This window comes from Aspergillus steynii (assembly GCF_002849105.1).
Source record: "Aspergillus steynii IBT 23096 chromosome Unknown P170scaffold_7, whole genome shotgun sequence".
Taxonomy (NCBI): domain Eukaryota; kingdom Fungi; phylum Ascomycota; class Eurotiomycetes; order Eurotiales; family Aspergillaceae; genus Aspergillus; species Aspergillus steynii.
Genome location: NW_020194404.1, coordinates 1,110,408 through 1,123,726, shown reverse-complemented (window position 1 = coordinate 1,123,726; position 13,319 = coordinate 1,110,408). Strand labels below are relative to the sequence as shown.

At 51.5% G+C, this 13,319-nt stretch overlaps 8 protein-coding genes across 8 annotated transcripts; 1 reads left to right on the top strand and 7 right to left on the bottom strand.

The window, feature by feature from the left end:
- Nucleotides 1–168: 168 nt before the first annotated feature.
- Nucleotides 169–1,325, bottom strand: P170DRAFT_449331 (KH domain-containing protein; the record flags this gene model as incomplete). Its single annotated transcript, XM_024851039.1, has 2 exons — nt 169–875; nt 944–1,325. The coding sequence occupies 2 exons, from the start codon at nt 1,323–1,325 to the stop codon at nt 169–171; spliced, it is 1,089 nt and encodes a 362-aa protein (XP_024700989.1).
- A 699-nt stretch (nt 1,326–2,024) lies between these two features.
- On the bottom strand, nt 2,025–3,847 carry P170DRAFT_389754 (alcohol dehydrogenase family protein). Its single transcript, XM_024845876.1, has 6 exons — nt 3,636–3,847; nt 3,370–3,516; nt 3,187–3,283; nt 2,643–3,107; nt 2,419–2,540; nt 2,025–2,362 (listed from the first exon to the last, which is right to left on the bottom strand). The coding sequence occupies exons 1-6, from the start codon at nt 3,767–3,769 to the stop codon at nt 2,260–2,262; spliced, it is 1,068 nt and encodes a 355-aa protein (XP_024700988.1). The 5' UTR covers nt 3,770–3,847; the 3' UTR covers nt 2,025–2,259.
- Nucleotides 3,848–4,420: 573 nt separating this feature from the next.
- P170DRAFT_365281 (putative Yippee zinc-binding protein Moh1) lies at nt 4,421–4,829 on the bottom strand (the record flags this gene model as incomplete). Its single annotated transcript, XM_024844695.1, has 2 exons — nt 4,421–4,654; nt 4,731–4,829. The coding sequence occupies 2 exons, from the start codon at nt 4,827–4,829 to the stop codon at nt 4,421–4,423; spliced, it is 333 nt and encodes a 110-aa protein (XP_024700987.1).
- On the top strand, nt 4,722–5,240 carry P170DRAFT_249959 (uncharacterized protein). Its single transcript, XM_024843018.1, has one exon. It carries the CDS (start codon nt 4,928–4,930, stop codon nt 5,198–5,200), a length of 273 nt encoding a protein of 90 aa, XP_024700986.1. The 5' UTR covers nt 4,722–4,927; the 3' UTR covers nt 5,201–5,240.
- Nucleotides 5,241–6,214: 974 nt separating this feature from the next.
- On the bottom strand, nt 6,215–6,912 carry P170DRAFT_439415 (uncharacterized protein). The gene is made up of 2 exons (XM_024849828.1): nt 6,493–6,912; nt 6,215–6,298 (listed from the first exon to the last, which is right to left on the bottom strand). The coding sequence occupies exons 1-2, from the start codon at nt 6,693–6,695 to the stop codon at nt 6,256–6,258; spliced, it is 246 nt and encodes an 81-aa protein (XP_024700985.1). The 5' UTR covers nt 6,696–6,912; the 3' UTR covers nt 6,215–6,255.
- Nucleotides 6,913–7,131: 219 nt separating this feature from the next.
- P170DRAFT_389748 (S-adenosyl-L-methionine-dependent methyltransferase) lies at nt 7,132–8,848 on the bottom strand (the record flags this gene model as incomplete). The annotated part of the gene is made up of 4 exons (XM_024845875.1): nt 8,326–8,848; nt 8,136–8,265; nt 7,958–8,081; nt 7,132–7,882 (listed from the first exon to the last, which is right to left on the bottom strand). The coding sequence occupies exons 1-4, from the start codon at nt 8,464–8,466 to the stop codon at nt 7,132–7,134; spliced, it is 1,146 nt and encodes a 381-aa protein (XP_024700984.1). The 5' UTR covers nt 8,467–8,848.
- Nucleotides 8,849–9,032: 184 nt separating this feature from the next.
- Nucleotides 9,033–10,727, bottom strand: P170DRAFT_512330 (S-adenosyl-L-methionine-dependent methyltransferase; the record flags this gene model as incomplete). Its single annotated transcript, XM_024854979.1, has 6 exons — nt 9,033–9,049; nt 9,160–9,317; nt 9,391–9,917; nt 10,008–10,058; nt 10,128–10,406; nt 10,479–10,727. 6 exons carry the CDS (start codon nt 10,725–10,727, stop codon nt 9,033–9,035), a joined length of 1,281 nt encoding a protein of 426 aa, XP_024700983.1.
- Nucleotides 10,728–11,546: 819 nt separating this feature from the next.
- On the bottom strand, nt 11,547–13,160 carry P170DRAFT_457972 (uncharacterized protein). The gene has a single exon (XM_024851756.1). The coding sequence runs from the start codon at nt 12,963–12,965 to the stop codon at nt 11,580–11,582; it is 1,386 nt and encodes a 461-aa protein (XP_024700982.1). The 5' UTR covers nt 12,966–13,160; the 3' UTR covers nt 11,547–11,579.
- Nucleotides 13,161–13,319: the final 159 nt, after the last annotated feature.

The window sequence follows — 13,319 nt, the reverse complement described above, 5'->3', positions numbered from 1 at the left end:
CAAAGAAGCTGCACAACCGGAATAAATTAAAGGGAACAAAGGGGGGGAAGTAGAGAAGAAGAAGAAAAAGACAATGTCAAGAAGCAGAATAATTAGATGAAAAAAGAAAAAAGAACATGGTGACAGTTGATTCGTTCCTCTTAGAAGACCTTAGACGAATGGGTGCAATCATTCCTGAGGCAGCTGGCTGCGGCGGGTCTTCTCGGCTTCGAGGTTTTCGTACAAGAGATAGAGAGCCTTCTCGTTGGCCTGAGCGCTGCCCATGATGGTGAACATGCGCTCACCCGTCTCATCGTGCGGCGCCTTAGCAATCGAGATCCGAGCTCCAGAGCTTCGGCGAATCTCGGTGATCTTGGTTCCGCCCCGGCCGATGATGCATCCAACCATGTCGGCGGGGATGCTGATGTTCTGCGTCTGAATCTCTTCGCCGTCTTCGGTAACGAGAGGGAAGCCGCGGTTGGAGATGTCCGGGTTGGATCGTCGGCTGTAGCCACCGCTCTGGTCGCTGAAGTCGGCGCCATTGCCGGTGCGGTTGTAGGGGCGACTGCTGTAACCATTGCCGGTGCTGCTGGTGCTGCTGGCGCCGCTGTTGTTCACCGGGCCGGAGCCAACTGACGCACGGACAGCGGGGTTGTACAGGATGGTGCCGGTTCCCCGTTGCCAGTCGTCGATCAGGCACTTTCCAATCTCCCAGACGGCCTTTTCGATTCCTTCGGGGGTTCCTTGGACTTCAACGATGCGTTCGGTAGACTGGGGGAGCATTTCCTTCTGAGCGACCATGCGCACTCCCGAGGCATCTTGGATGTGCTTGATCTTCAGGCCCTGCCGTCCGATGATGGTGCCCATTTGGTTGTGGGAGATGAGGAGACGAACCGCTGGTAAAAAGTTAGTCAATTAATGTCCCCGAACACCACGAGGGAGGCGAGAGTCGGGGCGCACTCACGGTGAGTTCCGTTGTTCGACACGATACCTCCCATGCCCATCTGCGGAGCGCCTTCGAGCAAACCTTTGGCAACCAGTGCATAAGCCCTAGCGGTGCCGTGCAGAGGACCGGTCACGGTGAGGACGCGATCGTGGACGCCCGGCACCACTTTGCTGACACCAGCTTTCACACCGGTTTCATCGCGGAGGTCGGCGACGTTCTTTCCGGCCTTGCCGATGATGATACCGGCCTCTTTAGACGACACGATCGCACGGAGGGTCAAGGTAGACTGGGCGTATTCCTCTTCGGTCTTGGGGGTGATCTCGATGTCACCATCGTCAATCATAGCATCAGTCAAGGTCTCGTCAACGATGGTGGTAGCGTGAAGATCGGAGGAGTCCATGATTTCGGGTGTTGAGGTTAGACGGATGAGAAGCGTGAGTGATTAGGCGAGTTGTGATTTCGAAAGTCTCCTTCACGAATCAGTCAGCGACCCTGCGCAAGACGGCTAAGACAATAGGATAGCCTATCGCCTGCTTGCATTCTTCATCGAGTGCCAAGGTACATCGAGAGGAGGGATGAATAAGTCGCAATGACCGACTCGAACGACAATGGCCGGCGAGGAATGGACGATGCGACAGACGGGAGGGATCATCAAGGTGCATGAACGACTTACCGGATGAGGAGAAGACAAGGACAGGAAGGGCGGAGAGAAAGATGACGACTGTGTGGAGATGGAAACGGTGGTCCAAGGGCCTGGGAGGGGAAACCAGGATCGATTGGCGGACGAAGAGGGGGCAAGAAAAGACAATCCGAGGGGTTTTTTCGGCGAGCGGGGGTGGAAGAAGGCGGAGGAATGAAGAAAGGAGGGGAGGGGAGAAGAATGGAAGAAGGTGAGGGGGAAGAAAGAAGAGAAGAGAAGGGGGAAGAGAGGAAGAGAGAGAGAAAAGAAGAGGAGGGAAGAAGAAGGGAGGACGACGGAAAAGAGGTGGAGGAAGCGAAGAAATGAAGATGGCGAAAGGTGAGAGAAGAGAAGAAGAAAGGAAGAGAAGGCGAAAGGGAAAGAAAAGAAAGAGGAGAATCGACGGGCGGATGTGGTTGGCTGCGCTGCTGGGCGGCACGAAACGTCCGTATTGGCGCCGTATCGGAGGGATTCTGGTATCCATCTATTTACATCTCTCTCTCTCCAGGGCTCTCTCTCTCTCTCTCTCTCAAAATCTATCTCTATCTGCTCTCCGTATTGCTCCTTTCTATCCTCCCCCCATTCACCAAACGCCGTCCATGCATACACATCCCTTCATACTCTACACTGCATATCAACCGTTGCGACGTCGCACTCATTTATCCGCCTCAAAGATCACCTTCTGCACCTTCATGGCGTTGAAAAGGTCGTATGCCTCGACGGCCTGCGACAGAGGCATGATTTTCTCGGCCATAAACCTACTGCGTTTAGCTACCGAGGACACAAACGTTCCGTCAAAGGATCTAAAACATACCCGAGCAAATGCTGATTCTTCTTCAGAACCTCCAATGCCTGTGGCGAAACCGATCTCACCGGACAGCGACCCATCTGGACTCGCAGGTTCTTGCCATAGGCCTCGTTGCCATCCCAAGGGATCTGTAATCAATTCGGTCAATATCCGGAATATGGTAATGTTGGTGGCGAAGCACCTGGAAAGAGGGCAGCCAATGGGGGGAGGGAAAAGAGTAGAGCACTAACCTCTGCATTATGCACTCCCACACTGCTGATCGTACCCCATGGTCGCAGCAGATCAAATCCGGTTCGCAAGGCAGGACTAAGTCCGACAACCTCAATGACGGCATCGGCGCCTCGGCCGTCTGTCAGCTCTTTGACCCGCTTATCCAAACCGGCACGGTCTTCTTTGAAATTCCACGGCTCAGCGCCCAAGGATCGAGCGAGCTCAAGTCTCGACGGGACCGAGTCGACCGCGAGAAGATGCTTGGGCTTGTACTCCAGCGCGTTGATCAGTGCGCAGAGTCCGACAGGTCCGCAGCCGATGAGCACGACCGTCTGCTCGGAGATTTGCTCCGGAGTACATCCTTTGAAGGCGTTGTTGGCAGCAAACCATCCGGTTGGGAAAATGTCGGCCATGAGCACAAGGTATTTCTCGTCGACACCCTCGGGGGCCTTCATGACGGTTCCGTCTGCATGGGGGATGCGGATCTGCTCGGCAACGATGTTTCATTCGGAGTGAGAAATTGCGTGTGGAATAGGAACATATGATGAGTCCGGGATGCCTTACGTATTGAGCCTGTGCGCCATCCAGATGGTCACATCCAAGGAGTGTGTTCTTGTCGCATCTCGACGAGAAACCTTGCTTGCAGTAGAAGCACTGTCCACTGTACAAGAGTTAGTTCCAGCGATATCGGCCATTGAAGAAGCAATATGACTGTCTTTCCCCAAAACAAAAAGCACGTGCACCTACCAAGATGTCGTAAAAGCACTGACAACCGTATCGCCCTTCTGTACGGATTTGACACCATCGCCAGCCTCGACAACCTCACCGGTCACCTCATGGCCCATGATCACGCCCTCATTCGTGGGCTCGACCCCACGGAACGTATGAAGGTCACTGGCATTGAACTTGTCAGCGACCTAGCCTCAATGGCAACAACTCTATACGGAGCGAGCCCAAGGCCCAATAACCATGCAAAATGGCCCCGAGATGTTGGAAATACACATGCCGCTTACCTCCCACACAGCGCTGTATACGTCACCTTCACGATAATATCCCCCGCTTCTTGGATCTTGGGGATTGGCCGTTCTTCGACGGCTACCTTGTAAGGCCCGCGGAAGACCACGGCGCGCATCGTGTCTGCGGTCATATTGATGTCAAGGGGAGGATTCTCTGCGTGCCAATGGGTAGAGATGGTGATTGAGTTAGTAGATTGCGCTGAAGAAATGTTCGGCCCTGATAAACGCTAGCTGGAGCCGTGTGGAGGGGTCGGCGACGGAATATGCAAGGCCGGGTTCCCTTGATGGCGGTGGGGCCGCTCATTGCAGATAACCATCTCGATGCCATGTCAGGGATCGGAGGGGCTACGGTTCTAGACTCGTTCACTGCTCTACAGGCACTTTCTAGTCATCTATCCAATAGCCAAGCTAGTACAAGGATCTGCAATGTCTGTATTCGAGAGGGAAATGCTAGATTGCGATAACGACTATCATTCTAACCCAAGGCCAACACGATGACTAGCGAGCTTCCAGTAACTAATGCCGGCGAGATAATCCATGGCGTCAGAGACGCATGGAAATCCAGGCCGGTAAAGAAATCAGATGGATGCTCGCGTGTAAATATGTAAAAATGCAAAAATTCCAAAACCAACCACGTAGAAAGTGGACTCCACATAACGCCTGATGCCTTACTCCATGAAAACGCTCACTGTATGAATCAGTCTTTGCAAGGGTTCGCCATGACACCTTACTTGGAAGCCTCACAGAAAACAAGGCCTTTCTGCAAAAGCGAAGAAAGCCGTCTAGCACACCACGCAGAGTAGTTCCTCTTCCAGGATGAACTTGCCCTCCTTGTATTTCTCGCTGGTCTCGTACGCCTTGTCGTATTTCCACCCTACCGTTTCTCTGCATTGCCGACAGGCGATGTCCCGCACGATATGCCGCCCGGTCGTCATGCTACGCTCGACAGCCTCGGACTGCGTTATGTTGACCACGTTATTGAAAAGGTACGCTTTGCCATGCTGGCCACGGAAGTTCTGCGAGAAACCGAGGGGTCGTGGTTAGCCAATCCGCATCCATCCATAAGCAAGCCAAAGGCAGAGAGGTACTCACCCGACTGATGATATCATCGTAATCAGCAAGATGCGTTTTGCATTGCTTGCACCCAAAGATTTTGTTGGAGGTGAGATACACGTTGTATGCCAGACCCATTGTGATCTATCGTCAGCTTTCTTCCCACTGCCGCCCGTCGAAGGTACGTCCTGGAATGTGAGCTCGCCAAGTCTAAGGCAGGAGCAGATGATAGATGAATGTGGCAGAGAGGAAAAGAACAAGAACAGTGGTTTTCTTCTTCTGGAAGTTCCTTCTCGCCTGAGATTGGTTTTCCTCGAAAGGGGAGCCCGGTTTGGCTGCAAGTCCAAGCGCTGGTGGTTCCACCGGGGGGTCGAGCTGGGAGGTCAACACCAGGGGGTTCACTGGTGGGGATTCTGATATTTATGGTGGTGCTGAGACGGCAGCAGAGGATGATCAGGCCTAGTATTTGGGGTGAAGTAAATAGAATAGTTGTACGGGGGGTAGGCTAGGGGGCAGAAGTCCGACAACCGGGGATAAGCGGGACGTGCAGCTGCCAGGGGATGAGGAATGAGAGCAAGAGGGAGAAATATCTAGACAGTCGAGCAGGGGAACTCGGAGGAAAGAAGGCAGAGATAAGGCCAAGGTGAGGAGGAAGGAGAGAGGAAATTAAACCGGGAGATAGACGGGGAGATAGAGATCGCGTTGACAGAGTGACAGAACAATGAATCGGGCAGCTCCCGACCCGGTGAGGTGAAACCCCCGCATCCCGTGGTTACTTGCGCCCGTCAATATTACCGCTATGTCATCGCCGGGCGCATCTCCCATAGGCGGTACCGGTACCTGGCCTTAGTCAGGCGGCATCAACAGAAGAAAGATGGTGTAAATTACTAGGGACCCACTAAGCACGCGTGATCGATCCGAAGGAATTGTGTAGGAATTACAAGGTAAGACGTCGTATTCATCTTAAATAAAATATTCAATTTCTAATGGTCAAGATAATAGTAAGAAGAAGTCTAAATATACTAAAGGACCCTATTTTATACCTTCACAATCTCACTAGGGGCTATTTAATTTAATTAGGAGATCTCTGTGTAAGGACCAATAACTATGGGATCCTTCCACGGATGCTTAGTCAGAACGAGTGCTTAGTCATAGCCTAGCGAACACACAATGAAAACGTGTTCTCGCGGGGCTCCCCTGAACCCCAGCGACAACATCTTAAGCAGAATACACCATACATTTCAGATCCTTAGAATAGATTTTTAAGTAGTTAGAGGATTTAAGATTAGAGACAGGTTTTTCTGGCTAGGCTATTCCATCTGGTTCTAGTAGGCTTAGCAGTGCTTATGGTGCCTCTAGGTCTGCACCAGTGCACTGTAATAATCTTATATATTTATATAAGCAGCAAATATAAAGTATAATACTGATCTAAATACTATTAATAATATATTCTATATTATATCTATAATTTAAGCTGGCCTGTTCTACACGGTTAGGTCTATTGAAGTCCCTGGTGGTTGGCAGCTTATAGAAAAATGTATATGGTCCAACATCTGGATATGTACTACCATATACTTGTTATACCGAGTTTCCACAGCGGGGAAGACCTTCCGTGCGTCAGCCGAGATACTCGTTGGCAAAGATTGAAGGCATTGAATGGCATCCGCGAACTCGATTCTCTTGTCCCGAGAGAGGTCTCGAGACGCCTTCCCAAAAACAAGGCCGTAAGGGAATACGGGTCAGTCTTTGTCTTGTATTCCTTGGTGGTGCCATAACAGGGTTTTAAACAGAGAGCCCTTACCATTCTTGCCGCTGCTGAATATTTTCCTTTCCACAAGAAGCGGTATGGGCCTCGTTCTTCAAATTCTGGGACGCCTGAGACGCAAGACTCTTTAACGCAACCCCACGATCAATCTCATCGGCCGAAAAAGTAACATTGCGCATGCCTTGGGCATAATGGGAACGCAATAGCAGAAGCCATAGGGATAATATAAACAGTGACATTCTCGGCAATGTGAAAAGCGCGACGGCCTATCCAGATAGAAACGAATTGAACATCTGCCGTCCAAGTGCCAGGTCCCTGCGAACTTCTAATAATTCACCTACTCTGGGTCGTTCCCGATGAAATTGAAGCTTCAAAAGATCATGTAACATGTGCTGCTTCGAGTGACATAATGATAAGAGGCAAATGACCACTGAAACTAGCCGATACTGGTCAACCTTAGATGCAGTAACAGACTAACGCGGATGCTCCCTAAATGATTAGCTCTAGCGTTACATTGGACTCAGTAGTGAGATCCCCGATGTTTTGTCAACGGCCTGGACGCGTGGAAAGAACGATATCATAACGTCATACACGGGGCCCACAGTAGCATATGGTATAGTCATGAGGATGCCTTGACTCATTTGATAAACCATTCAATTACTGTAATTCTAAAGTTTACTTTGGCACGGCGACGATAGCGCAGAGCTGTTTTGGATCGTATTCGACGATCTCCAAGACCTTTAGACCCGCTACATCCAGCAGATCCACCCATTCCTGGCGCGTGCGCTCCGACCCACCAAGAGAAGCTAACATCGCCATATCAAGAAAAGCGCCCATCTCAGACACATTGGTATCTGGCAGTACCATCTCGTCTACAATGATGCGCGAATGCGGGCCCAAGGCCGGAATCAATGCTCGCAGAATTGCGATGGCCTGCTCATCGGGCCAGTCGTGCAGCACATGGCGCAGGTAGTAGAATTTGGCCGCGCGGATGGGCTGATGTTTGAAGAAGTCATGAGCCATGAACTCAATTCCGTCAACGGCTGCCGCGTGCTTCAAAGTCTCCGGGATATCCTGCACAACGACACGGCCAGGCAGCTGGGGAAATCGCTGGCGGAACGCGATCGCCTGCTGGCCGTAGCCGCCTCCAACGTCAACTAAAATAGCCTGATGGGGCGAGATTGATACATCGGCCACTTCCCGCTCGACAGGGAAGGTCTCAATCCAGTGTCTGTCGCGGTGGATCGCCATCAGCTTCCCGAGGTTCTTCAATTGCTCGGGATTCTGACACATCCACTCAAACGCAGTCAAGTCGGTATGGAATGCTTTCTGGAAAGCCGTATCCTTGTTAGAGGTAACGGGCTGGTTATCTCTCTCTCGGAGAAAAGTGGGAAGGGCTTGGAAAACGGGCCCGAAATGCTCCGATCTCAAGTATCCGTAGTTAGATGCTGTCTTCGGCCATTCTTCCATACCGATGGGACTAGAGGATTGGTATGCTCACTGGTACGATACCATTCCGGCAATATTGGGGTCAGCCAGCGCAGTGGTGCACTTATTAGCAGTGAACTCGTTGATGTTGGTCTGGGTAATCAGGCCAAATGCTGCCTGCGCGCGTAGGACACGAACTAGACAAGCCGTGTGTCAGATGAGGCTTGAGTTGCAGGTACCTGTCAACTCACCCAAGAGCTCTGCGGATGCATGAGTCAATCTCGAGAATTCCGACACATTCAAAGATCCCGAAGAAGATTGTTGAAGGGCCTCGAAAATGCCCAAATCGACGCCGAGCTTGGCAACACACAGCATGACAGGCTAGTCCCTCCATTAGAAGCAATTCCGTGTGCAAATCCGCTCGTCGAGATCAGCACTCACCCCCGTGGCTAGTTTCCACATCGTGTCCATCTCCGTGCGGAGGGACGACTGAAGGACTTCTAGCTCATTCTGAATCTTCTTGCGGCCTTGGTCGTCGGTCTGGGAGTAGATATCCCGAATCTGCTGTGCCAGGACCTCCATAGCTTCAGGCTAGTTGGAATTAATATTTGTCTTGGGGACTTCTGGGCACTTGTCCCTGCTACGCTAGCCAACTCGCCCCGTTATTTATTCGAGATTCGCAACATTATTTGGGTGTCTGGCTGGTGATGACGCTCGCGAGGCCCTGAACCTTCCCGACTTCTCCGATGAATGTAACGATATTATCATGAGTGCGACAAGCTGTCTGGGTCTTGTAAAAGTCGTCTAAACACAATGAAGACATCGATGAAACCTTCCAGTGGCGAGAGTATGACTGGAAACAGACTGGGTGACGTCAACACGTGTTAGATTGACTCTCTGGCTCTCTATTCGGCTTTGAAACAGCCCAGCTGGCTTACACGAGAAACTATGAGGTCCGAATTCCGACGTTTTATTGAACGGAAGTGTTAGTTACAAGAGGAGGTAGATAGGACCTCCTTAATCTGCACCTTCCATATCCCAGACGCAGTAACTATAGACTAACGTTCCTCCTCCTCTGAGATCCTGTGATCCTCGCCACAGTACCCATGGGTCCTGCCGAAGTCTACGAATCCGCACCGATGCCAACTCTAGATGTGACAGGGATCTATGGTGCGGTTAGAATAGAGAGTCGGCTGCCGTGTCGAAATGACAAGCAGCTGAATTAGTTCAAATACATAATAGCTAAGTTTGAGAGTAACTAATTTATCTCCCTACCCATCCACTTTGCCTCGATGAGCGCTAAATGTGAGCCCGATGGCTGCTGGACGCCTATAAACTCGAATCTAGCATCCGCACGACGCAACAGATCGCGCCATTCATCTTCATCCCGCTCATGAGCATTAAAAAGACTCATCATGGTAAGGTTCATAGTTCTTTCACCCAGTTAGGCTCTATTTCTGACATCGAGAGCTCTGGAAAGAGCAGAATTTCCAAGACCAAACTCACCTTAGAACCCTTTCCTTCCACAACGGCACCTCCCCAGGCTCTGGCAAGCAAATCTCATTAATAAGAACCCGGGCCCCCGGCTTCAATGCCGGTGCTAGCGCCCTTAATATGTTTAGACAGTACTTATCCGACCAGTTATGCAAAATCCATCGTAAGATGTAAACATCCGCCTGGACAGGCTGCTCCTTAAAAAAGTCATGCGCCATAAAGCGCACACGGCCAGCCACAGAGGACGGGATGTCTTTCTCTGCGTCAGTGATAGTGCTGTCTTGATCTTGCACGATCACTTGTAGCTCCGGATATTGCGACGCGAGCGCCACGGCGATGTGGCCGCGCGATCCGCCGATATCTACTACTGTACCGTTACCGAGCGCTGCCCAGTTATACCCACTGACGACGTGAGAAGCGCTGAATTCTGGCCCACGGCTGAAAATATTCATATTATTTGCGAAGCGATTGGCGCGCACAGGGTCATCCTGAAGGACCTCATAGAGGGCGCGATTGACGTTATGGGCCAATGCGAAGCCCTGTATTTTCTTTTTAGCCTTCCCCATGGCTCTCACGCGAATAATAGCCAGATTGGTTTCCTGAGAACAATCTAGAAGGGAGTAGCGTACCGTCTCGTTTGGCTCTTCTGTGCGGGGCCACTTTTCAAACGCTTCTGCCGCCTATAGCATGTTAATATACACTTGAGTCAGCTGTTTGCTCTCAGCTTCCTGGACAAATGTTCAACAAACCCTTAACACAGCCGGATCGATTTCTTCGACACAGACGCCCACGAAATCGGCCTCAGCAGGTAATCGGAACAAAATAGATCGCGCAGTGTGGGCAACAACCCCCTTGCTGGGTTCACAAAAAACACGAAGGGTCATCGCATGCCGCAGTATGTGTTTGACTGTGCTTTCACGAAGTCCGGTCCGGGCAGCGATTTCCGCGAAACTGGAGTTCTCGTTAGGCGCAAATGTGCTGGCGATCTGGAACCGGCGGATCACATTCAGGCTCATGTAATTTGCGGGCTGCTGCGAGTCAGCTTTCGTCGTCGTGCGGGATTGCAGTCCCGACAGCAAGTGTGTTCGCCATTCACATACCGAGCCCAGCACCATAGCATGGAGCGGGTGTACCAGTAGATCATAGAGCTCCGTCACGGCGTTCAGAGCGGAGTCTTGAGCGGCGCTGAGCTCCTCTGGTAGAGATAATGGTGCGTCCGGCTCGAATGACGGCTCGGCCTGATCATGAGACTGAAGATAGCCCTTGATCGTAGCGACCGACGATGTTACTGTGGCTGCCAATTCCTCCAGTCTGGTAAATTGGGTAAAATGCTGGTTTGGGACCCCCATGCCGAATACAATGACAAGTAGGAAATTTGTTAGGGTTATGAGACTAGGTAACAGAGAACGAGACAGGCCAGTCTTGTCAATAAAATGACTCTTGACCTCTCCGCGAAGAGGTCGATAGGTTTACCGAGCTACGATCAGGAAAAGGATTCCTCCCCTTGCTTTTGCAATGTTTACTTCTTTTTTCTCCCGGGGATTAGGATTCGTTCGCGGAAGAGTGCTATCGCAGGTTACGTCCCGAGGGAGCCGGATGCGGTCTGTCAAGCACCCCCAGGTTGACATGAGATCAACGATTAACTCGGAATACTGCCTCGGAATACTGCGGAGCTCCACTAAATCTTATCTATTGATCTTTTCCTTGGTTAGCCGCTTGCCACTGTGCCGTTGACTGGGGAGACTGGCACTTGTGCATATGGATACCTATCCATATTCGGCCACTTCCTCCCCCAGCCCAACTTTGACAATGACTCCTAGACTCTTTCATAATAATCCCGAAGGTCCAGACCCAATTCCTTATCTGCGCTTCATCATTAAATCCATGGTGACCTGAGCAGTCTCTCAAGAAATTCACCCAACTTACCCTGACAGCTCAATAATCATCTCAGGCTGCTCAGGGCGTGCTCAGGGCGTGCTCAGGTCATGCTCAAATCTACTCAGTAAGCAAAAAATGGCGAGGGATAAGCACTAAAACGGAAAGAGTAGGCCATCGACCCTCCTAGAAAATCAAGTACATATGTCCTCCGTACGTACAGTACTATCTAATGTAGGCGCCTAACTTGGTACCCCTGCTACGCATACGGTACTATGAGATATGTGATTGGTCCGATTCTGCCAGATCTGTATGTACAGCTAGATTCATCTTTGAAACAACATGTCCTTATGGGTCTCCCAGAACTGCCTGCAGTCTGTATGGCCCCAATGGTCGGTCCACCACTCCCCGAAACTATCTTCCACTGCCTCGTCAACCTTGGGGAGTCGCTCGTCTCTTTTCAGCCCGCAGAGAGCGCAAGCATGAGAGGCCTTGATAGCTCCCTGCTCTGCCGTGGCGGTCGTGACCCGAATGTTCTCCGGGACAGCCTGAATGGGGCGTCTCCCGGAAGCCTGGATCACAGAATTGAAAAGCGCCGCCCGGTCTCGCCACAAGACAATCACATCGACGGCCTCCTGTTTCTCCTTGATGTCTTCGTTCTTGTTAACCGTGTTAAGTTTCATCCCTCCTGATTTCCCAGAGCGTGCTGGGCCAATCTTCATGCTCTGACTCAGAATGGAATCCCGTTTCCATCGTAAGGTCCGCCCCGAAACCACTCGTGCCACTGCCTTCAGGACGCAAAGAATCGACGATGCCGCATCTTCAACGCTCTCCTTTTGCTGCAGGTTCCGCCTTGCATGGGTAGCGTCCTGTCGTAATTGCTCAAAAAGCCGGGGAAACAACTCCAATAGGACAGACGGTGGAGGAATGTTCGTTGGGCGAACTGCGCTCGGATTTACAGGTTGGTTTGACACGCCGGAAGAGTGAGAGCTGACTCTCCGCGTGTTCACGGAGAAGTTTGAGTTGCCCACTGGCCTTGTGGTGTCAACCCGTGGAGCTGTCTTCGTAGGGCTTTCCGTGGATGGCCCGTCAATAAAGTCACCCCATTCTTCAAAAGGCTCTTCCTCTGCAGGAGTAGGAGGTTTTGTCGATACAACTTTTTTAGTCTGAGCTTTAGCCTTATTTAGGCCAGTGGCCGCCGTGGGCTGATTGCGACTTGCCGGTGGATTGTCGTCGAGCGTGAGAGAGTCCAATAAGTCCAACTGCTTCGGCTGGGCAGTCGTATGAGTTTTCGCCCGTTCAGAAGAGTGATTTGTTGGCTTCACTCCAGCCGCTGGCCTTGGGACAGGCTCGTTTGGAGGAAGTGACGGAGAGGATTTATCGGCAGACTCGAATTCACCCCAGTCTTCACTATCGTCATTGGAAGCTGTCTCCTGAGTGGCATCGAATAGTACATCACTATTACTCTCATACTGTGGTAACTGAGGAAAATTTGACTGGTAAAAAGAACTCTGCTGCTTGGGCAATGTTCGCGCTTGAGCGACATGCGGCATGGGCCCGTTCACATGTTGAGAAGCATTAGGGAATGCAGCATCTGAGAAAGACTCTAGGTCGGGAATTAGAGAGTTCGTCTGAGGCCGAGATGCCTGATTCCCGGGATTTTGGCCGGCAGAGGCCCCAGCTCCAAATTCCGCAAACAAGTCGGCGGACATTTGGGAGCGCAAGGACTGGAATTCGCAATATCTCAAGAATTTCGCGAGTTGGCCGGGTCGCAGTGGGCCTGCCGGGCAGCCCGGATACTTCCACGCCCTGTGAAAGGAGCACGGGCCGTAGCAGCGGTGCTCGCAGCTAGACAGACGATGGATATTTGTCCGACGAGGGGTGGTACTCGACCGATGAAGATAGAGGCGGGCGATAGTCGATAATCGATCGGGTTATCAACGATGTGGCTCTCTCATGTGGCGGGTCTCCTCCGTAGCCGCGGTTGGTCTCCGCCTCGTCATAATAACATGAACAGGAACTTGGCCTTTGTTTTCCCCGACTCCCCCACCACTCAACTTTTCGAG